The 24,227-nt window shown below is 45.9% G+C and overlaps 2 protein-coding genes across 2 annotated transcripts; both read left to right on the top strand.

Moving 5' to 3' along the window:
- Positions 1–520: 520 nt before the first annotated feature.
- AP5B1 (adaptor related protein complex 5 subunit beta 1) lies at positions 521–9,385 on the top strand. The gene is made up of 3 exons (XM_060758189.2): positions 521–583; positions 2,938–3,098; positions 6,725–9,385. The coding sequence occupies exons 2-3, from the start codon at positions 2,946–2,948 to the stop codon at positions 9,293–9,295; spliced, it is 2,724 nt and encodes a 907-aa protein (XP_060614172.2). The 5' UTR covers positions 521–583; positions 2,938–2,945; the 3' UTR covers positions 9,296–9,385.
- Positions 9,386–12,975: 3,590 nt separating this feature from the next.
- On the top strand, positions 12,976–22,784 carry RNASEH2C (ribonuclease H2 subunit C). Its single transcript, XM_060758190.2, has 4 exons — positions 12,976–13,179; positions 15,693–15,805; positions 17,208–17,327; positions 22,484–22,784. Exons 1-4 carry the CDS (start codon positions 13,035–13,037, stop codon positions 22,511–22,513), a joined length of 408 nt encoding a protein of 135 aa, XP_060614173.2. The 5' UTR covers positions 12,976–13,034; the 3' UTR covers positions 22,514–22,784.
- The last annotated feature ends 1,443 nt before the right edge of the window (positions 22,785–24,227 follow it).

Below are 24,227 nucleotides of genomic sequence, written 5' to 3'. Positions count from 1 at the left end.
CCGTTTAAAAGCTTTCAAAGGAGTCTCCACCACACTCCGGGGCAGAGAGTTCCACTGCTGAACAGCTCTCACAGTCAGGAAGTTCTTCCCAATGTTCAGGTGGGATCTACTTTCTTGTAGTTTGAAGTCCTAGTCTCCAGAAAACAAGCTTGCTCTTCTCACATATTTATACATGGCTATCATGTCTCCTTTCAGCCCTCTCTTCTTCAGGCTAAACATGCCCAGCTCTTTAAGCCGCTCCTCATAGGGCTTGTCCTCCAGACCTTTTATCATTTTAGTCGCCCTCCTCTGGAGTATAAGGGAAAATAATAGTCCCACTCTATTCTGCTCTGTTCAGATCTGGAATACTGTGTCCAATATTCAGACCTCTGTCCAATAATCAGAGTGGATACAGTCTTGATCCCATTGTTTTGATTCTGTTTTAAAGGGAATTCCTAGTACGCATGCGCGAAAGTGCTCAAGCTTTGTTTTGTTCTGCACAGATTTCGTGGTTCGGGTTCCCTCTAGCGGCGGGCGGCGGGATTATCCGGAAGTAGCGTGGAGCACGAGAGCCCAATCCGGGGATCAGCTGAGCTGCAGAAAGGTTTGCATTTCTGGGGAAGGGAGTGTATTGATTTTTAGGGTTTCCCAGCCTAGCCCAGAACCCCCTGAACCCATTGCATGCTCCTTCCCTTCCCAGCTTGGACCCAGAACCTCCCTGGCCATTGCATTTGACAATTAGGGCAACTGGGAGTTGTAGTACTACCAGTCTGCTTTAGCCTGCTTTGCACCAGTAGCTTTAGTTTGCAGAGTTTCTGAGAAACTTGATTGAATCAAATCTGGGTTCGAAAGATAAGCAGGGTTAGCCCTGGCTAGGACTTGAATGGGAGACCACCAACCCAAACCAAGTTAGGAAGAACTTCCTGACTGTGAGAGCTGTTCAGCAGTGGAACTCTCTGCCCCGGAGTGTGGTGGAGGCTCCTTCTTTGGAAGCTTTTAAACAGAGGCTTGGATGGCCATCTGTCGGGGGTGCTTTGAATGCAATATTCCTGCTTCTTGGAAGAATGGGGTTGGAACTGGATGGCCCATGTGGTCTCTTCCAACTCTATGATTCTATAATTCTATGATTCTAGATTGGCAGAAGCTGAGGCGAACAGTGTAATTTAATACTTTGAATTCTTCTTTGGTGATTTCTCCCTTTTTCCACTTCTTGAGCATGTCTCTTTGGAATCTCAGCCCAGTTAGAAGTTTTTTGGACATCCATTCTGGCTTCTGGCTACAAGAAAAGAGATTCCACCTGAACATTAGAAAGAACTTCCTGAATGTGAGAGCCGTTCAGCAGTGGAACTCTCTGCCCCGGAGTGTAGTGGAGGCTCCTTCTTTGGAAGCTTTTAAACAGAGGCTGGATGGCCATCTGTCGGGGGTGCTTTGAATGCAATTTTCCTGCTTCTTGGCAGGATGGGGTTGGACTGGATAGCCCATGAAGTCTCTTCCAACTCTATGATTCTAGGTGTTATAGCAAGCATGGTCCAACTTGGGCCTTTCAGGTGTTTTGGACTTCAACTTCCACAATTCCTAACATGTTCGAGTGACATGAGAGAAGCCTCCCACAAGGATGGTAAAACATCAAAACCACCGATAGGTCGGAGGTTTGAATCCGGGGAGAGTGTGGATGAGCTCCCTCTGTCAGCTCTAGCTCCCCATGCGGGGAACATGAGAGAAGCTTCCCAGAAGGATGGTAAAACATCAAAACCACTGACAGGTCGGAGGTTTGAATCCGGGGAGAGTGTGGATGAGCTTCCTCTGTCAGCTCTAGCTCCCCATGCGGGGAACATGAGAGAAGCCTCCCAGAAGGATGGTAAAACATCAAAACCACCGACAGGTCGGAGGTTTGAATCCGGGGAGAGTGTGGATGAGCTCCCTCTGTCAGCTCTAGCTCCCCATGCGGGGAACATGAGAGAAGCCTCCCAGAAGGATGGTAAAACATCAAAACCACCGACAGGTCAGAGGTTTGAATCCGGGGAGAGTGTGGATGAGCTCCCTCTGTCAGCTCCAGCTCCCCATGCGGGGTCATGAGAGAAGCCTCCCAGAAGGATGGTAAAACATCAAAACTTCCGACAGGTCAGAGGTTTGAATCCGGGGGGAGCGTGGATGAGCTCCCTCTGTCAGCTCTAGCTCCCCATGCGGGGACATGAGAAAAGCCTCCCAGAAGGATGGTAAAACATTAAAACATCTGACAGGTCGGAGGTTTGAATCCAAGGAGAGCATGGATGAGCTCCCTCTGTCAGCTCCAGCTCCCCATGGGGGGGGCATGAGAAGAAGCCTCCCACAAGGATGATAAAACATCCGGACATCCCCCGTGCAACGTCCTTGCAGAGGGCTAATTCTCTCACACCAGAAGCGACTTGTAGTTTCTCAAGTCACTCCTGTCACGGAAGAATAAAAATTCAGAAGGTCGAGAAAAACTGACTTAAGCGGAAAAGGAAAGGGAAAAAGAAGGGCTCAAGGCAGTTAGGAATTGTGGGAGTTGAAGTCCAAAACAGATAACATATATAGATAGACACTCGGAGGCTATTTAACATTCCAGCTTTTTCACGAGGATATTCTGGCCACCAGGGGAGCTGTTGCTTCACCGTCCATTTATGACATTAATGAAGTACTTCCTCATTCTTCGCATGCTTGCTGGAGATTTTTATGGCCTCGTAAATTAGTTAAATTAGCCTCCCCGCATAAGCGGTACTTAAATTTCCTACTTGACAGATGCAACTGTCCTTCGGGCTGCAAAGGTCAACAGCAAGCTACACAAATTGGTTGGACGCTCACTCCAACCCGGGCTGGATTCGAACTAGTAGTAGATTTGAACAGTTAGTAGTTTTCTTAATGCAGCTGACTCCCAGCCAGCCGCGCCACATTCCCAGTGCTATTTTCCCTGTTTTGCAAATTTTGTTTTTTCCCCAGCTTTCACTATGGGATCCAAAGGAACCGAGAGCTGGTCCAACATGTTGGCTTCTTTCCGGTCCGGCCCCACGGCTTTCCTCTTGTCCCACGGAGCCAGCGAGACCTTCGTGGCCGAGCTTTTGCGGGAACTGCATGGCGACCGGTCAGGGGAACGGATCAAGGTAAGGTGGTGTTCTCCAAAACAAGGGTGTATGGTTGTCAATAGAATCCTAGAACCCTAGAGTTGGAAGACACATGGATGGCCATCTGTCGGGAGGGCTTTGATTGTGTCTTCCTCCAACGGATGGCCCTTGGAGTCTTTTTCTCGTTCGCTTCTGGTCTCGGACCTCCCTTGAGCATAAATTGGTGCAAGGGGCATAAAATATGGTGGAAACAAACACGACGACAAGAGTAATGGTCCCCAAACCTGGGTTCACCAGATATATTAGACTACAGCTCCCAAAATTACACTATTTTTGTTCCTGGGTTATTATTATTATTATTAATAATAATAATAATACTTTTTTTATACCCCGCTAACATCTCCCGAAGGACTCGGTGGGGCTTACAAGGGGCCGAGGCCCAACACATCAATAAAACAACAGCATAACAAAATACAACAATAAATAAAACTCATAAAACAACCAATAAACATTAAAACAATACAAAATGTTGTTTTCTAATGGGTTCTGTCATAAACACATGGGAAAATGCAAAAACGTTGTATTGTCGAAGGCTTTCGTGTTTTCCCATCCTGTGGGATGCTCCTCTCATCTCCCTGCATGGGAAGTTGGAGCTGACAGATGGGAGCTCACCCCGTTCCCCGGATTCGAACCACCAACCTTTTGGTCAGCATTCCTAGCATTAGGAAGAACTTTCTGACTGTGAGAGCCGTTCAGCAGTGGAACTCTCTGCCCCGGAGTGTGGTGGAGGCTCCTTCTTTGGAAGCTTTTAAACAGAGGCTGGATGGCCATCTGTTGAGGGTGCTTTGAATGCAATATTCCTGCTTCTTGGCAGAATGGGGTTGGACTGGATGGCCCATGAGGTCTCTTCCAACTCTATGATTCTATAATTCTATGATTCTAGATTGGCAGAAGCTGAGGCTAACAGTGTAATTTAATACTTTGAATTCTTCTTTGGTGATTTCTCCCTTTTCCCACTTCTTCTGCATATCTCTTTGGAATCTCAGCCCAGTTAGAAGTTCTTTGGACATCCATTCTGGCTTCTGGCTACAAGAAAGGAGATTCCATCTGAACATTAGGAAGAACTTCCTGACTGTGAGAGCTGTTCAGCAGTGGAACACTCTGCCCCGGATTGTGGTGGAGGCTCCTTCTTTGGAAGCTTTTAAACAGAGGCTGGATGGCCATCTGTTGAGGGTGCTTTAAATGCAATTTTCCTGCTTCTTGGACTGGATGGCCCATGAGGTCTCTTCCAACTCTATGATTCTATAATTCTATGATTCTAGATTGGCAGAAGCTGAGGCTAAGTGTAATTTAATACTTTGAATTCTTCTTTGGTGATTTCTCTCTTTTTCCACTTCTTGTGCATGTCTCTTTGGAGTCTCGGCCCAGTTAGAAGTTCTTTGGACATCCATTCTGGCTTCTGGCTACAAGAAAAGAGATTCCACCTGAACATTAGGAAGAACTTCCTGACTGTGAGAGCTGTTCAGCAGTGGAACTCTCTGCCCCGGATTGTGGTGGAGGCTCCTTTTTTGGAAGCTTTTAAACAGAGGCTGGATAGCCATCTGTTGGGGGTGCTTTGAATGCACTTTTCCTGCTTCTTCTAGATTGGCAGAAGCTGAGGCTAACAGTGTAATTTAATACTTTGAATTCTTCTTTGGTGATTTCTCCCTTTTTCCACTTCTTGTGCATGTCTCTTTGGAATCTCAGCCCAGTTAGAAGTTCTTTGGACATCCATTCTGGCTTCTGGCTACAAGAAAAGAGATTCCACCTGAACATTAGAAAGAACTTCCTGAATGTGAGAGCCGTTCAGCAGTGGAACTCTCTGCCCCGGAGTGTGGTGGAGGCTCCTTCTTTGGAAGCTTTTAAACTCTATGATTCTATGAGCAGTCCTGCCACACAAGGGGAATAAATACACTGTTAGCCTCAGCTTCTGCCAATCTAGAATCATAGAATTATAGAATCATAGAGTTGGAAGAGACCTCATGGGCCATCCAGTCCAACCCCATTCTGCCAAGAAGCAGGAATATTGCATTCAAAGCACCCCTGACAGATGGCCATCCAGCCTCTGTTTAAAAGCTTCCAAAGAAGGAGCCTCCACCACACTCCGGGGCAGAGAGTTCCACTGCTGAACGGCTCTCACAGTCAGGAAGTTCTTCCTAATGTTAGGAATGCTGACCGAGAGGTTGGTGGTTCGAATCCGGGGAATGGGGTGAGCTCCCATCTGTCAGCTCCAACTTCTCATGCAGGGAGATGAGAAGAGCCTCCTACAGGATGGGAAAACATCCAGGCATCCCCTAAGCAACGCCTTTGCAGATGGCGTGTTCTCTCACACCAGATGCTACTTGCAGTTTCTCAAGTCGCTCCTGACACGAAAAAAAAAGTTATTAGATATTATTTTGATTTTGCATTTTATGTATTTTGCTTGGTTCTATTATGTTTTTGTGTAATATTGTTGTATTGTATGGATGGGTGTGGCGCACCGAGTCCCCCTGAGGGAGATGGAGTGGGGTATAAATAAAGTTTTTATCATTATTATTATTATTAATTATTATTATTATTATTTTGAAAATAATAGTAATAATAATAATAATAATAATAATAATAATATTTTGAAAGTAGGAGCCCCCAGTGGCGCAGTGGGTCAAACCCTTGTGCCGGCAGGACTGAAGACCGACAGGTCGCAGGTTCGAATCCAGGGAGAGGCGGATGAGCTCCCTCTATCAGCTCCAGCTCTTCATGCGGGTACATGAGAGAAGTCTCCCACAAGGATGATGAAAACATCAAAACATCCAGGCATCCCCTGGGCAACGTCCTTGCAGACAGCCAATTCTCTCACACCAGAAGCGACTTGCTCCTGACACGACAAAAAAAAAAATATATTTGAAAGTAAACTCCAAAACATTGAAGGGCCAAAGTTTGAGCACTTGGAAGTCATAGAATCATAGAATCAAAGAGTTGGAAGAGACCTCATGGGCCATCCAGTCCAACCCCCTGCCAAGAAGCAGGAATATTGCATTCAAATCACCCCTGACAGATGGCCATCCAGCCTCTGCTTAAAAGCTTCCAGAGAAGGAGCCTCCACCACACTCCGGGGCAGAGAGTTCCACTGCTGAACGGCTCTCACAGTCAGGAAGTTCTTCCTCATGTTCAGATGGAATCGCCTCTCTTGTAGTTTGAAGACATTGCTCCATTGCGTCCTAGTCTCCAGGGAAGCAGAAAACCAGCTTGCTTCCTCCTCCCTGTGGCTTCCTCTCACATATTTATACATGGCTATCATATCTCCTCTCAGCCTTCTCTTCTTCAGGCTAAACATGCCCAGCTCCTTAAGCCGCTCCTCATAGGGCTTGTTCTCCAGACCCTTGATACTCACATATTTATACATGGCTATCATATCTCCTCTCAGCCTTCTCTTCTTCAGGCTAAACATGCCCAGCTCCTTAAGCCGCTCCTCATAGGGCTTGTTCTCCAGACCTTTTATCATTTTAGTCGCTCTCCTCTGGACACATTCCAGCTTGTCAATATTTTACGTCAAATTTTACGGGGATTCGCACTTCCCTGACCTCCCCATATTGTTTTGTCCCTTCTTGTTTTCTGATGGGCGCTATGTCTTTGTTGGTTTCCCTTAGCTCTCCATGTTGATGCTGCTCTTGGAATACCCCACGCTGCTGTGTCCGGATCCAAAGGCCGGTCAAGAGACGGCGGCTTCCCTCTTGGCCCTATTTGCCCAGCTGGGCTCCTCGCCGACGAAGCTTTGCCTCCGGCGCCACCTCCTCTTTGCGACGTTGACAGTGCTTGTGGCCACGGAGGCCTTCAACGAGGCGTGCCAGACCTCCCGCGAGTACCTCGCCCTCTTGCTCCACTTGGCTTCCGATCTCAATGACCAACACGGCGGTCAAGCAGAACGTCCCATCCGGACGGCGGCTTGCGAGTGCCTCCGCGAGTTAGAGGTCAGCTACCCCGGTTTGCTTTCGGGCCGCCTGGAGACCTTGCGTTCTTTCCAACGGCGAGAAGCTTCGCTGGCCCATCAAAGCTACACCCTTCTTTACGGCGCGGCTTTGCGCAACGCCATCTTGCTGCTGGCAAAGAGTGGCGAGGGGAGCCTTGGGGAGCTTTTAGGAGGGAACAAGGACCTCACGTGGGAGGCTGCAAAGGAGCCGGATGAGATTTCCCTAGCCAACCTTGACCAGCTGGTCCTGCTCCCCTCTCCAGGAGACCTCAAGGAGCTGAAGTCGGTCGTCTCGGCCCTTCTGGACAGCTCTTATTTCCTCTCGCCGGCCGCGCAAAGCCACCTCCTTTGGCATCTAGCCCAAGTGGTCAGCGTTGTCCGCACTCAGTCTCCGGCCATCTTCAAAGCCCAGCTGGTGCGCCTCTTCGGCACGGCGGATGTGGCCCTCCAGCACGCCATCCTCCAGCTCAAGGCCCTCTTCACCGACAGCTTGTTTACAGCCGAGGATGAATCGTTCCTGCTCCGTCGCTTAGTCGGGTTGGCCCAGCACCCTGCTTTGCCCGCTCCGGTCAAACTCTTCCATCTGGACTGCCTCTTGCACTTTCCAGAGAACCGACCGCTGGGTTCGGGCGCCGACGAAGGCCTTCCCGTCCTGCTCACCCCTCGCACCGCTTCCGGACTCTTCCCAGGTCTTTTCCAGGATCACGGCACCGTCTTGGCCCGGCTGAATTTGCTGTGCTTGGTGTGCGTCGAGAGCGAGGGCCCCACCGCCGAACGGGGGGCGGCTTACCTCTTAGAGCACGTCTTAGCCCTCGGCGGAGTGGTGGTCCAAGGGGGTGGTCCGGAAGCCGTGCGGCTCTTTTTCCGAGCGGCGTTCCTTTTCGCCCGCTACTTTGGCTCCCGTCCGCAGCCCATAGCGGAACTCACCCAGTGCTTGCTCGGTCTCTACCGCCACAATTGCGCCCTGGCACCAAATATTATCAACCTATTGGATGAAGCGTGGGGTTCGTTGGAAGATCCTAGCTGGGTCGCCACCCTCGCCCGAGCCGTGCAGGACCTCATTGTGGGCTTCCCCTTGAAAGAGGAGGACTTGGGTTGGCACTTGAAGGTGTTGGCCCGGTTGGCGAAGGAGAAGGACATCCCCCAAGCGAGCACCTTGCGCTTCCTGAGACGTTTAGTTGCTTTAGGTCAACTGGGAGACTGGCGCTCGGGGCAGATCCTCCTCAGGGTGTGCCGAAACCTGATGCAGTTGTGCCGGTCACCCGCTTTGGCCGACTTAGCGGACCTCCTTCAAGCCGTGGCTCTCAAGCACGCGGACACCGACGTCCAAGACCGGGCTCGCTTCTACTACACTTTGCTGGCCAACCTCTCCGAGGAGAAGCTTGGCGCTGTGTTGGCTCGGGAGGCGCCCGCCAAGGCTCGGACACTCTCCTCGTCCATTGTGGCCGACAGCGAGAGCTTTGTGGCCTCGCTGACCGTTCACCCCGTGGAACCAGCTCCCCTTAAGCTGCGGCGGGTGACAAACAGCGGTGATGTCCCCGCCGTCTCTTACCCGGCACACAATGTGGAGGACTATTCCCAGTGGCTATTGGAAGCCCGGCCACCATCACAGCTCCATTTGACGTATCAGTTGGTCCACGTGGGTCCCCGCAGTCCTCCTTTTGACCTCCTGCTCTGCGTAGTGCTCCGTTTCTCGTGCTCCAACCAACACTACGAATTGGTGCCGGAACTGTGCGTGCCGTGCCTCTCGGCACACCGCCCGCCCCAGACGTTAGCACTGAAGCTGACTCCGCGTTGCCCGTACCCGACCCGTGTTGACGTTTCCGCTCTGTATACCACCCAGGAGGGCCTCACTCGCTGCAGCCAACTCGAGCCGGTGGAAGTATCCTTCTGCGACCTCTTTATGCCCCTCTCGGTGCCCGCTTGGCCTTTGGAGAAGCGGCAACGTTTCTTCGGTGCCCTCTGGCAACGGCTCTGCCCCGAGAGTAACAGACACTGTGGCGAGAGCTTGACTGTCTGGCCAGTGCCGCCGCAGTCTCTAGACGGACTCATGCAAAGCCACTTTGCGAGGTATCTTTTGGCCGACCGCTCCGGGTGCTACGAAATCGGCCTGGCCTTGCCACCTCGGTGCCACGTCCTGCTCCAAGTGCACAGCGTTGCGGATTCTGCTCGGGTGGGCATCCGCACGGACAACTGGAAAATCCTGCCATCCCTGAACAGCTACTTACAGAGTCTCATAGGCACGGCATGAAAGTTGAGCCTCTCGTCTGGACTCCTGCCAGTGTCCCCTACCTGTCAACATCTTGGTGATCTGTATAAATAAAAATGTAATGTTCGTTTGTGGGATTAGCATAACTCAAAAACCACTGGACGAATTGACACCAAATTTGGACACAAGACACCTAACAGTCCGACAAGTGTCCATCCCCCTAAACACACACACACACACAAACAAGAAACCCCAGCGGAACAGACTTAAAACCACCAAAAATACACCATATATGCACATACACTCATATACACATGCACACATTCATACACACACACGTATATATATATATATATATATATATATATATATATATATATGCACAAACACACACAAATATACACATATACACACACATACATATACATGCACACATATATACATATACACAAGCACACACAAATATACATATATACATACATATACACATGCATATACATATACACATACATACATATATACACACAAATATGCATATAGGCAAGCATACACATATACACAATATGCATGTACACATATAAATACACAAATATATACACACATACATATATATGCACACATATATACATATACATAAGCACACACAAATATATATATATATATATATATATACACACATACATATACACATGCATACACATATATATATACACACAAATATGCATATAGACAAGCACACACATATACATAATATGCATATACACATATAAACACGCAAATACACAAATATATACACACATACATATGCATGCACACATATATACATATACACAGGCACACACAAATATACATATATACATACATATACATAAAGGTAAAGGTAAAGGTAGTCCCCTGACATTAAGTCCAGTCATGTCTGACTCTGGGGTGTGGTGCTCATCTCCATTTCTAAGCCGAAGACCCAGCATTGTCCGTAGACACCTCCAAGGTCATGTGGCCAGCATGCATATGCATATTTGTGTGTATATATGTGTGCATATACATCTACACATAAATACACACATATATACACACAAATATGCATATAGACAAGCACACACATATACACAATAGGCATGTACACATATAAACACTCAAATACACAAATATTTACACATATATACACACATACATATACATGCACACATATATACATATACACAAGCACACACAAATATACATATACATACATATACTCATGCATACACACATATACACACAAATATGCATATGGACAAGCACACACATATACACAATAGGCATGTACACATATATACACTCAAATACACAAATATTTACACATATATACACACATACATATACATGCACACATATATACATATACACAAGCACACACAAATATACATACATATACACATGCATACACACATATATACACACAAATATGCATATGGACAAGCACACACATATACACAATAGGCATGTACACATATATACACTCAAATACACAAATATTTACACATATATACACACATACATATACATAAGCACATATATACATATACATAAGCACACACAAATATACATACATATACACATGCATACACACATATACACACAAATATGCATATGGACAAGCACACACATATACACAATAGGCATGTACACATATAAACACTCAAATACACAAATATTTACACATATATACACACATACATATACATGCACACATATATACATATACACAAGCACACACAAATATACATATATATATATACACATGCATATACATATACACATACATACACATATATACACACAAATATGCATATAGACAAGCACACACGCATACACTATATGCATGTACACATATAAACACACAAATACACAAATATTTACACACACATATACACACACATATGCTTCTACCTGCTTAAAAACCTCCAGAGAAGGATTATTATTATTATTATTATTATTATTATTATTAATTATTCTTATTAGGGTTGGAAGAGGCTATCAAGTCCAACCCCCTTCTGCCAGGCAGGAAGACACCATCAAAGCCCTCCCGACAGATGGCCACCCAGCCTCTGCTTAAAAGCCTTCCAGAGAAGGATTATTATTATATATTATTATTCTTATTATTCTTCTTATTATACATTATTGTTATACATTATTGTTATTATACATTATTATTATACATTATAATTATTATATCTTATTATTATTATTTTACTGACACAAAAATACAGTATGTCACAGCAAGCAAGATCTCTATGCTGGATTTCGTATCACAAAACCACAATTCAAACACTTTCCAAGCGTCTAGGACTGTGTGATGTATTTTCGAATGATGTGCGCAGATCCAAGTCAGGTGGCCTTTTGCAGTTGACAGATTGTGGTTTTGTTGATGTTGTTGTTGTTATTATTATTATTATTATTATTGGATTTGGAAGAGAATATCTAGTCCAACCCCCTTCTGCCAAGCAGGAAAGCACCATCAAAGCCCTCCCAACAGATGGTCATGCAGCCTCTGCTTAAAAACCTCCAGAGAAAGGATTATTATTATGCATTATTATTATTATTATTATACATTATTATTATTATTATTATTATTATTATTATTTTATTGACACAAAACCACAGTATGTCACAGCAAACAACCTCTATATGCTGGATATCTAGTCCAACCCCCTTCTGCCAAGCAGGAAGACACCATCAAAGCCCTCCCAACAGATGGCCATCCAGCCTCTGCTTAAAAACCTCCAGAGAAGGATTATTATTATACATTATTATTATTATACATTATTATTATTATTATTATTATACATTATTATTATCAGGGTTGGAAGAGACTGTCTATTCCAACCCCCTTCTGCCAGGCAGGAAGGCACCATCAAAGCCCTCCCAACAGATGACCATCCAGCCTCTGCTTGAAAACCTCCAGAGAAGGATTATTATTATACATTATTATTATTATTATTACACATGATTGTTATTATTATACATTATTATTATTTTACTGACACAAAACCACAGTATGTCACAGCAAACAAGCTCTATATGCTGGATATCTAATCCAACCCCCTTCTGCCAAGCAGGAAGACACCATCAAAGCCCTCCCGACAGATGGCCATCCAGCCTCTGCTTAAAAACCTTCAGAGAAGGATTATTATTATGCATTATTATTATTATTAGTAGTAGTAGTAGTATTATTTGAAGCACAACAAGATGAGTCCACAGCAGACACTCTGCTGGCTGTTGAATTATTATTGTTATTATTATACATTATTATTATACATTATTATTATTATTATTATTATTATTATTATTATTATTTTACTGACACAAAACCACAGTAAGTCACAGCAAACAAGCTCTATATGCTGGATATCTAGTTTAACCCCCTTCTGCCAAGCATGAAGACACCATCAAAGCCCTCCCAACAGATGGCCATGCATCCTCTGCATTAAAAATGCCATAATTTTTAGATGTGTCACTTCTCTTCCTTACAGGGACGAACAATGTGCAAGCCCAGTTGTTGGATTGCAATTCTCATCATCTATCTGTAGTTTTGCAAGTACTTTGAGACTTCTCTGCCAACTCCTAGAGTTGCAAAGCATAGAGCCTTCAGCAGGACTTCAATTCCCAGAAGCCTCCGCTGCCTTGGCCAGTGGGGAGGGATCCTGGGAGTTGAAGTCCCAAACCCCTGGGAAGGCTACAGATTGAGAGGGGCGGAGCCAGGACTAGAGGAGGAGGAGGAAGGCAGGCAAGAGGCAACCTCATGGCGACCAGGCTGGCCTTGGCTTCCTTGGCAGAGGCTCCTCGGGAAGCCATGCATTTCCTCCCCTGTGAGATCCAGCATGATGGGGAAGCTGCCATCCGGAAGTACTTCTCTCCAGCCATCAGGGGGCCAGACCAGGCCAATGGTAAGCCCCTTCTGCCATGCCAGGAGGCACCATCAAAGCCCTCCCAACAGATGGCCATTCAGCCTCTGCTTTCAAAGCCTCCAGAGAAGGAGACTCTACCAACCTCCAAGGCAGTTTATATCCCACTAGAGAACCCCAAAGGTCATCCATTCCTCCCCCTTTCTGCCATGCCAGGAGGCACCATCAAAGCCCTCCCAACAGATGGCCATCCAGCCTCTGCTTAAAAAGACTCCAGGAAAAGAGACTCCACCAACTTCCAAGGCAGTTTATATCCCACTAGAGAACCCCAAAGGTCAACCATTCCACCCCCTTTCTGCCATGCCAGGAGACACAATCAAAGCCTTCCCAACAGATGGCCATCCAGATTGTGCTTAAAAAATCCTCCAGGGAAAGAGATTCCACCAACCTCCAAGGCAGTTTATATCCCACTAGAGAACCCCAAAGGTCATCCATTCCTCCCCCTTTCTGCCATGCCAGGAGGCACCATCAAAGCCCTCCCAACAGATGGCCATCCAGCCTCTGCTTAAAAAGACTCCAGGGAAAGAGACTCCACCAACCTCCAAGGCAGTTTATATCCCACTAGAGAACCCCAAAGGTCATCCATTCCACCCCCTTTCTGCTTTGCCAGGAGACACCATCAAAGCCCTCCCAACAGATAACCATCCAGCCTCTGCTTTAAAAGCCTCCATAGAAAGAGACTCCACCAACCTCCAAGGCAGTTTATATCCCACCAGAGAATCCCAAAGGTCATCCACTCCACCCCCTTTCTGCCTTGCCAGGAGACACCATCAAAGCCTTCCCAACAGATGGCCATCCAGCCTCTGCTTTAAAAACCTCCAGAGAAGGAGACTCCACCAACCTCCAAGGCAGTTTATATCCCACTAGAGAACCCCAAAGGCCATCTATTCCACCCCCTTTCTGCCATGCCAGGAGACACCATCAAAGCCTTCCCAACAGATGGCCATCCAGCTTCTGCTTAAAGAGCCTCCAGAGAAAGAGACTCCACCAACCTCCAAGGCAGGTTATATCCCACTAGAGAACCCCAAAGGTCATCCACTCCACCCCCTTTCTGCCTTGCCAGGAGACACCATCAAAGCCTTCCCAACAGATGGCCATCCAGCCTCTGCTTTAAAAGCCTCCATAGAAAGAGACTCCACCAACCTCCAAGGCAGTTTATATCCCACTAGAGAACCCCAAAGGCCATCTATTCCACCCCCTTTCTGCCATGCCAGGAGACACCATCAAAGCCCTCCCAACAGATGGCCATCCAGTCTCTGCTTTCAAAGCCTCCAGAGAAAGAGACTCCACCAACCTCCAAGGCAGTTTATATCCCACTAGAGAACCCCAAAGGCCGTCCATTCCACCCCCTTTCTGCCATGCCAGGAGACACCATCAAAGCCTTCCCAACAGGTGGCCATCTAGTCTCTGCTTTAAAAGCCTCCAGAGAAAGGAACTCCATAATAATAATAATAATCATCATCATCATCATCATCATTATAGATTATGACTATAACACTATGTAAGAAAATTTGGTGGGAAAAAAATCTGGTTTGAAAGTGCTATTTCCTGTTTAAGCAGAGGCTGGATGGCCATCTGTTGGGAGGGCTTTGATGGTGCCTTTCGCCTGGCAAAAAGGGACTGGACTGGATGGCCCTTGGGGTGTCTCTTTCAACATTAGGATCCTATAATAATAACGATGATGAAGTTAATGATAATAGGGTTTCTGTCCATGTTCCAAAAGCATTCTCTCCTGACGTTTCGCCCACATTTTCAAGCACTGAGTTAGACTTAGGAGACCCGACTCAACCATCAAACTCACTGGGTTACGAAAGACTATAATATCAATGGGTTCAAATCGCTGGAAACGAAATTTAGTTCTGCCAAAACTAAAGTTCTGGTGGTGAAAATTTCAGAACTCTAACAAAACTCTCAAAATTTCATTATAAATGGCAGTTCCTAATTGGTTCTATCATAAAAATGAAATAATGAAATAATAATTAAATTTTGAAAGTTTTGTTGGAGTTCTAAAATTTTCACCACTAGAACTTTAGTTTTGGCGGAACTAAATTTTGTTTCCAGCCATTTAAACCCATTGATATTATAGTCTTTCGTAATCCAGTGAGTTTGATGGTTGAGTTGGGTCTCCTAAGTCTAACTCAGAGTGTTTGAAGACTGGTCAATCCATGGTTCTAAAGTACTTACAAAACTAAAGTTCTGGTGGTGAAAATTTCAGAACTCTAACAAAACTCTCAAAATTTCATAATAAATGGCAGTTCCTAATTGGTGCTATCATAAAAATCACCAATAATGAAATAATAATTAAATTTTGAAAGTTTTGTTAGAGTTCTGAAATTTTCACCACTAGAACTTTAGTTTTGGCGGAACTAAATTTCGTTTCCAGCCATTTGAACCCATTGATATTTTAGTCTTTCGTAACCCGGTGAGTTTGATGGTTGAGTGGGGTCTCCTAAGTCTAACTCAACCCATCACTTGGACTTCTCTCCCACCAACAGAGTCATCGGTCTCCTTTCGTGGGCGAAGTCTAAAAGGGGTGAATGTCTCCGTTCCTGAAGGATATGTTGGACTTGTTTTGGAGAAGGATATGACGCCGCTGTTATCGTCGGAGGTGAGTCCATGGCTGGGTTCGAATCCTAGTTGGGCGAGACCCCCAAGGGCCATCTAATCCATCTCCCTTCTGCCAGGCAGGACACCTTCCAAACCCTCCCGGCAGATGGCCATCCAGCCTCTGCTTCAGATCCTCCACAGAAGGGAACTCCACCAGATTCCCAAGCAGCATATTCCACCAGGAAGTTCTTCCGAATCACATTTCCTGTAGTTTGAATCCATTGTGTCTTGGTCTCTAGAGCAGGCATGGGCAAACTTTGGCTCTCCAGGTGTTTTGGATTCCAACTCCCATAATTCCTAACAGCCGGTAGGTCTCACAACCTCTGAGGATGCCTCAAAAACCAGTGGACGAATTGACACCAAATTTGGACACAAGACACCTAACAACTCAATGTATGTCCTTCACTCAAAAAAAATATGATTTTGCCATTTGGGAGTTGTAGTTGCTGGGATTTATAGTTCACCTACAATCAAAGAGCATTCGGAACTCCACCAACGATGGAATTGAACCAAACTTGGGACACAGTTATCCCATGACCAACAGAAAATACAGGAAGGGTGTCCTTTGGTTTTGGAGTTGTAGTTCACCTACATCCAGAGATCGCTGTGGACTCAAATAATGATGGATCTGACCAAACTCTACACGAACACTCAATATGCTCAAATGTGAACACTGGTGGAGTTTGGGGAAAATAGAATCTTGACATTTGGGAGTTGTAGTTGCTGGGATTTATAGTTCACCTACAATCACAGAGCATTCTGAACCCCTCCAACGATGGAATTGGGACAAACCTCCCACACAGAACCGCCATGTGGGCCACAGCAGGGGACATCTAGTAGTAGTAGTAGTAATAATAATAATAATGGGATGTGTCCAGAGGAGGGCAATAAAATGATCAAGGGTCTGGAGAACAAGCCCTATGAGGAGTGGCTTAAAGAGCTGGGCATGTTGAGCCTACAGAAGAGAAGGCTAACAGTGTAATTTAATGCTTTGAATTCTTCTTTGGTGATTTCTCCCTTTTTCCACTTCTTGTGCATGTCTCTTTGGAGTCTCAACCCAGTTAGAAGTTCTTTGGACATCCATTCTAGCTTCTGGCTACAAGAAAAGAGATTCCACCTGAACATGAGGAAGAACTTCCTGACTGTGAGAGCTCTTCAGCAGTGGAACTCTCTGTCCCGGAGTGTGGTAGAGGCTCCTTCTTTGGAAGCTTTTCAATAGAGGATGGATGGCCATCTGTCGGGGGTGCTTTGAATGCAATTTTCCTGGTTCTTGGCAGAAAGGGGTTGGACTGGATGACCAACTCTGTCATTCTATGATTTGATTATCATTTCAGTCTCCTGTCTCTGAATTGCCCCTATCTAGGACAAAGTATTATTATTAATATTATTATTATTAATTGTAGGACAAAGAGCTGCATGTCAAGTCGACCTTCGAATCTCTGACCGTATGGAACCTGGAACAGGCACCGAAGAACACAGATGAGATCCTAATGGCTCTCCATTGGCCAGAGATTGCCGAAGGGGTGAGTGCTTAAAGATCCAATGTTGCTAAAGTTCTGGTGGTGAAAATTTCAGAACTCTAACAAAATTTCAAAAAAAAAATCATTATAAATGGCAGTTACTAATTGGTTCTGTCATAGAAATAATCAATAATGAAATAATAATGAAATTTTGAAAGTTTTGTTAGAGTTCTCAAATTTTCACCACCAGAACTTTAGCAACACTCTAGAACAGTGTTTCTCAACCTTCCTAATGCCGCGACCCCTTAATACAGCGCCTCAACCTGTATTAAGTGATCCCCAACCATAAAATTATTATCATTGCTACTTCCCAACGGTATCATTGCTACTTCCTAACGGTATCATTGCTACTTCCTAACGGTATCATTGCTACTTCCCAACGGTATCATTGCTACTTCCCAACGGTATCATTGCTACTTCCCAACGGTATCATTGCTACTTCCCAACGGTATCATTGCTACTTCCTAACGGTATCATTGCTACTTCCCAACGGTCCCGTTACTACTTCCCAACGGTCTCGTAGCTACTTCCCAACGGTATCGTCGCTACTTCCCAACGGTATCGTCGCTACTTCCCAACGGTATCGTCGCTACTTCCCAACGGTATCGTCGCTACTTCCCAACGGTATCGTCGCTACTTCCCAACGGTATCGTCGCTACTTCCCAACGGTATCGTCGCTACTTCCCAACGGTATCGTCGCTACTTCCCAACGGTATCGTCGGTACTTCCCAACGGTATCGTCGCTACTTCCTAACGGTATCGTCGCTACTTCCTAACGGTATCGTCGCTACTTCCCAACGGTATCGTCGCTACTTCCTAACGGTATCGTCGCTACTTCCTAACGGTATCGTCGCTACTTCCCAACGGTATCATTGCTACTTCCCAACGGTATCATTGCTACTTCCCAACGGTATCATTGCTACTTCCCAACGGTATCATTGCTACTTCCCAACGGTATCATTGCTACTTCCTAACGGTATCATTGCTACTTCCCAACGGTCCCGTTACTACTTCCCAACGGTCTCGTAGCTACTTCCCAACGGTATCGTCGCTACTTCCCAACGGTATCGTCGCTACTTCCCAACGGTATCGTCGCTACTTCCCAACGGTATCGTCGCTACTTCCCAACGGTATCGTCGCTACTTCCCAACGGTATCGTCGCTACTTCCCAACGGTATCGTCGCTACTTCCCAACGGTATCGTCGCTACTTCCCAACGGTATCGTCGGTACTTCCCAACGGTATCGTCGCTACTTCCTAACGGTATCGTCGCTACTTCCTAACGGTATCGTCGCTACTTCCCAACGGTATCGTCGCTACTTCCTAACGGTATCGTCGCTACTTCCTAACGGTATCGTCGCTACTTCCCAACGGTATCGTCGCTACTTCCCAACGGTATCGTCGCTACTTCCCAACGGTATCATCGCTACTTTCTAACGGTATCATCGCTACTTCCCAACGGTATCATCGCTACTTCCCAATGGTATCATCGCTACTTCCTAACGGTATCATCGCTACTTCCTAACGGTATCATCGCTACTTCCTAACGGTATCATAGCTACTTCCCAACGGTATCATCGCTACTTCCCAACGGTATCATCGCTACTTCCCAACGGTATCATCGCTACTTCCCAACGGTATCATCGCTACTTCCTAACGGTATCATCGCTACTTCCTAACGGTATCATCGCTACTTCCTAACGGTATCATCGCTACTTCCCAACGGTATCATCGCTACTTCCCAACGGTATCATCGCTACTTCCCAACGGTATCATTGCTACTTCCCAACGGTATCATTGCTACTTCCCAACGGTATCACTGGTGCTTCCTAACGGTATCATTGCTACTTCCTAATGGTATCATTGCTGCTTCCCAACGGTATCATTGCTACTTCCTAACTGTATCATAGCTACTTCCCAACGGTCCCGTTACTACTTCCCAACGGTCTCGTAGCTACTTCCCAACGGTATCGTCGCTACTTCCCAACGGTATCGTCGCTACTTCCCAACGGTATCGTCGCTACTTCCCAACGGTATCGTCGCTACTTCCCAACGGTATCGTCGCTACTTCCCAACGGTATCGTCGCTACTTCCCAACGGTATCGTCGCTACTTCCCAACGGTATCGTCGCTACTTCCCAACGGTATCGTCGCTACTTCCCAACGGTATCGTCGCTACTTCCTAACGGTATCGTCGCTACTTCCTAACGGTATCGTCGCTACTTCCCAACGGTATTGTCGCTACTTCCTAACGGTATCGTCGCTACTTCCTAACGGTATCGTCGCTACTTCCCAACGGTATCGTCGCTACTTCCCAACGGTATCGTCGCTACTTCCCAACGGTATCGTCGCTACTTTCTAACGGTATCATCGCTACTTCCCAACGGTATCATCGCTACTTCCCAATGGTATCATCGCTACTTCCTAACGGTATCATCGCTACTTCCTAACGGTATCATCGCTACTTCCTAACGGTATCATCGCTACTTCCCAACGGTATCATCGCTACTTCCCAACGGTATCATCGCTATTTCCCAACGGTATCATCGCTACTTCCCAACGGTATCATCGCTACTTCCTAACGGTATCATCGCTACTTCCTAACGGTATCATCGCTACTTCCTAACGGTATCATAGCTACTTCCCAACGGTATCATCGCTACTTCCCAACGGTATCATCGCTACTTCCCAACGGTATCATTGCTACTTCCCAACGGTATCATTGCTACTTCCCAACGGTATCACTGGTGCTTCCTAACGGTATCATTGCTGCTTCCTAATGGTATCATTGCTGCTTCCCAACGGTATCATTGCTACTTCCTAACTGTATCATTGCTACTTCCCAACGGTATCATTGCTACTTCCTAACGGTCTCATTGCTACTTCCCAACGGTATCATTGCTACTTCCCAACGGTATCATTGCTACTTCCCAACGGTATCATCGCTACTTCCCAACGGTATCATCGCTACTTCCCAACGGTATCATCGCTACTTTCTAACGGTATCATCGCTACTTCCCAACGGTATCATCGCTACTTCCTAACGGTATCATCGCTACTTCCTAACGGTATCATCGCTACTTCCTAACGGTATCATCGCTACTTCCCAACGGTATCATTGCTACTTCCCAACGGTATCATTGCTACTTCCCAACGGTATCATTGCTACTTCCCAACGGTATCATCGCTACTTCCCAACGGTATCATCGCTACTTCCCAACGGTATCATCGCTACTTCCCAACGGTATCATCGCTACTTTCCAACGGTATCATCGCTACTTCCCAACGGTATCATCGCTACTTCCTAACGGTATCATCGCTACTTCCTAACGGTATCATCGCTACTTCCTAACGGTATCATCGCTACTTCCTAACGGTATCATAGCTACTTCCCAACGGTATCATCGCTACTTCCCAACGGTATCATCGCTACTTCCCAACGGTATCATCGCTACTTCCTAACGGTATCATCGCTACTTCCTAACGGTATCATCGCTACTTCCCAACGGTATCATCGCTACTTCCCAACGGTATCATCGCTACTTCCCAACGGTATCATCGCTACTTCCCAACGGTATCATTGCTACTTCCCAACGGTATCACTGGTGCTTCCTAACGGTATCATTGCTACTTCCTAATGGTATCATTGCTGCTTCCCAACGGTATCATTGCTACTTCCTAACTGTATCATAGCTACTTCCCAACGGTATCATTGCTACTTCCCAACGGTATCATTGCTACTTCCTAACGGTCTCATTGCTACTTCCCAACGGTATCATTGCTACTTCCCAACGGTATCATTGCTACTTCCCAACGGTATCATTGCTACTTCCCAACAGTATCATTGCTACTTCCTAACGGTATCATTGCTACTTCCTAACGGTATCATTGCTTCTTCCTAACGGTAATTGTGTTACTGTTATGAATCATAATGAAAATATCTGAAATGCAGGATGTATTTTCATTCACTGGACCAAATTTGGCACAAATATCCAATAACGGAGCTCCATGCAGTCATGTCGGCCTTGGAGGTGTCTATGGACAACACCAGCTCTTTGGCCTAGAAATTGAGCACCAACACCCAGACTTAATGTCAGGGGAAAGCTTTTACTTTACCTTACTCAATATGCCAAATTTCAATACTGGTGGGGTTGGAGGGAGAATCGATTTTGTCATTTGGGAGTTGTAGTTCCTGTGATTTATAGTTCACCTACAATCAATGAGCATTCTGAACCCCACCAACGATGGAACTGAACGAAACTTGGCGCACAGAACTCCCATGACCAAGAGAAAATACTGGAAGTGTTTGGTACGCATTGACCTTGAGTTTTGGAGTTGTAGTTCATCTGCATCCAGATAGCACTGTGGACACAAACAATGATGGATCTGGATCAAACTTGGCATGGATACTCAATATGCCCAAATCTGAGCACTGGTTGAGTTTGGGAAAAATAGACCTTGACATTTGGAAGTTGGTCGTTGCTGGGATTTATAGTTCACTTACAATGAAAGAGCATTGTGAACCCCACCAACGATGGAACTGAATGAAACTTGGCGCACAGAACTCCCATGACCAAGAGAAAATACTGGAAGTGTTTGGTAGGCATTGACCTTGAGTTTTGGAGTTGTAGTTCATCTGCATCCAGATAGCACTGTGGACACAAACAATGATGGATCTGGATCAAATTTGGCATGGAAACTCAATATGCCCAAATGTGAACACTGGTTGAGTTTGGGGGAAATAGGCCTTGACATTTGGGAGTTGGTCGTTGCTGGGATTTATAGTTCACTTACAACGAAAGAGCATTCTGAATCCCGTCAACGATAGAATTGGGCCAAACTTCCCACATAGAACCCCCATGACCAACAGAAAATATTGTGTTTTTTGATGGTCTTTGGTGACTCCTCTGATACCCCCTTGCGACCCCCTCAGGGGTCCTGACCCCCAGGTTGAGAAACACTGCTGTAGAGCTGCCATTTATAATGAAATTTTAATTTTTTTTGGTTAGAGTTCTGAAATTTTCACCACCAGAACTTTAGCAACACTGTAGAAGCAAAGCACCAGCTCCCCCTAGTGTTCACCACCAGAACTTTAGTTTTGTAAGTACTTTAGAACCATTTAGAACCATGGATTGCAATGTCCTTCTCTCTCTACTTAAAGATCCATTCTGCTGTGCCTGACGAAGAATGAGAACCATTCCAGAGCGATGGAAGTCCATACTGAAGATTCAGCATCTGGATTTCCGCCGGTGCCAGAAGAAAAAAGACTTCTCCCGCAGCCTCTTCTCCACCTTACGACACAAGGTGACTCGGAACAGATAGAACCGGACTCTATGCTTTCCATTCTTTCTATTTAGTCGTTAAAGAGTTTTATTTTGACCCATATTGTAAGTGGATGATGTGTAAAGCTTTTGAAGGCCTGTTCGTGGTGCCTGTTTTCATAAACTATGTATGAAACTGGATTGATTCTTGTGTTTTCTGTCCCCAAAGTACTTATCCTATAGGCCCAAAGGGGCTGGGAACTATGAGATGCATCACTAACCCTTTCCCTCCTTTTTGCATTCTTCCTTCATTCCTTCTTTCTTCTCTCTCCCTCCTTACCCTTTCCTTTCTTTCCATTCCCCTTCCTTCCTTCTGCTGTTACAACTTTTCTTCCTTCCTTCCTAGAAGGAAAAAATTGGAAGAGAGCACACGGGCATCCTCTCCAACTTGCTTTCCTTCCTTCTTCAGAGTAATAGAAACCACCACGACCATCCTTTCTTTTTCCTTCCTTCCTTCCTTCCTTCCTTCCTTCCTTCCTTCCTTCCTTCTTAGGGTAATATAAAACACAACTGCCATCCTTATCTTTCTTTCTTTCTTTCCTTCTTTCGTTTTTTTTCTTTTCCCTTCCTTCCTTCCTTCCTACCTACCTTTTTTCTCTTCTTTTCTTTTCCCTTCCTTCCTTCTTAGAGTACTACAAACCACAACAGCCATCCTTCCTTCCCTAACTCCTTTTCCTTAATTCCTTCCCTTTCCTTCCTTCTTCCTTAGAGAACTACAAACCACAACCATCCTTCCTTCCCTTCCTCTTTCCTTCCCTCCTTCCTTCCTTCTTAGAGAACTACAACAACTTGCCTGCCTGCCCTCCCTCCTTCCTTCCTAGAGAACTACAAACCACAACCATCCTTCCTTCCCTTCCTCTTTCCTTCCCTCCTTCCTTCCTTCTTAGAGAACTACAACAACCTGCCTGCCTGCCCTCCCTCCTTCCTTCCTAGAGTACTACAAACCACAACAGCCATCCTTCCTTCCCTAACTCCCTTTTTCCTTCCTTCCTTCCTTCCTTCCTTCCTTCCTTCCTTCCCTAACTCCCTTTTTCCTTCCTTCCTTCCCTCCCTCCTTCCTTCCTAGAGAACTACAAACCACAACCAACCTTCCTTCCCTTCCTCTTTCCTTCCCTCCTTCCTTCCTTCTTAGAGAACTACAACAACCTGCCTGCCTGCCCTCCCTCCTTCCTTCCTAGAGTACTACAAACCACAACAGCCATCCTTCCTTCCCTAACTCCCTTTTTCCTTCCTTCCTTCCTTCCTTCCTTCCTTCCCTAACTCCCTTTTTCCTTCCTTCCTTCCCTCCCTCCTTCCTTCCTAGAGAACTACAAACCACAACCAACCTTCCTTTCTTCCTCACTTCCTCCCTCCCTTACTAGAGTACTACAAACCACAACAGCCATCCTTCCCTCCCTCCCTTTTTCCTTCCTTCCTTCCTTCTTAGAGAACTGCAAACCACAACCAACCTTCCTTTCTTCCTCACTTCCTCCCTCTTTGCTTCCTTCCTTCTTAGAGAACTACAAACCACAACCTACCTTCCTTCCTTCCGTCCCTCTTTCCTTCCTTCCTTAGAGAACTACAAACCACAACCATCCTTCCTTC

Source organism: Anolis sagrei, chromosome 12 (assembly GCF_037176765.1).
Source record: "Anolis sagrei isolate rAnoSag1 chromosome 12, rAnoSag1.mat, whole genome shotgun sequence".
Lineage (NCBI taxonomy): Eukaryota > Metazoa > Chordata > Lepidosauria > Squamata > Dactyloidae > Anolis > Anolis sagrei.
Note: the sequence above shows the minus strand (reverse complement) of the source record. Positions and strands in the feature narration are given on the sequence as shown.

Excerpts from the sequence above, each read along its gene's own strand:
- AP5B1 (XM_060758189.2), top strand. The coding sequence starts at position 2,946 with ATGGGATCCAAAGGAACCGAGAGCTGGTCCAACATGTTGGCTTCTTTC. Across the intron at positions 3,099-6,724 it reads GGTCAGGGGAACGGATCAAG|CTCTCCATGTTGATGCTGCT; the intron begins GTAAGGTGGTGT and ends GGTTTCCCTTAG.
- RNASEH2C (XM_060758190.2), top strand. The coding sequence starts at position 13,035 with ATGGCGACCAGGCTGGCCTTGGCTTCCTTGGCAGAGGCTCCTCGGGAA. Across the intron at positions 13,180-15,692 it reads GGGGCCAGACCAGGCCAATG|AGTCATCGGTCTCCTTTCGT; the intron begins GTAAGCCCCTTC and ends TCCCACCAACAG. Across the intron at positions 17,328-22,483 it reads GGCCAGAGATTGCCGAAGGG|ATCCATTCTGCTGTGCCTGA; the intron begins GTGAGTGCTTAA and ends CTCTACTTAAAG.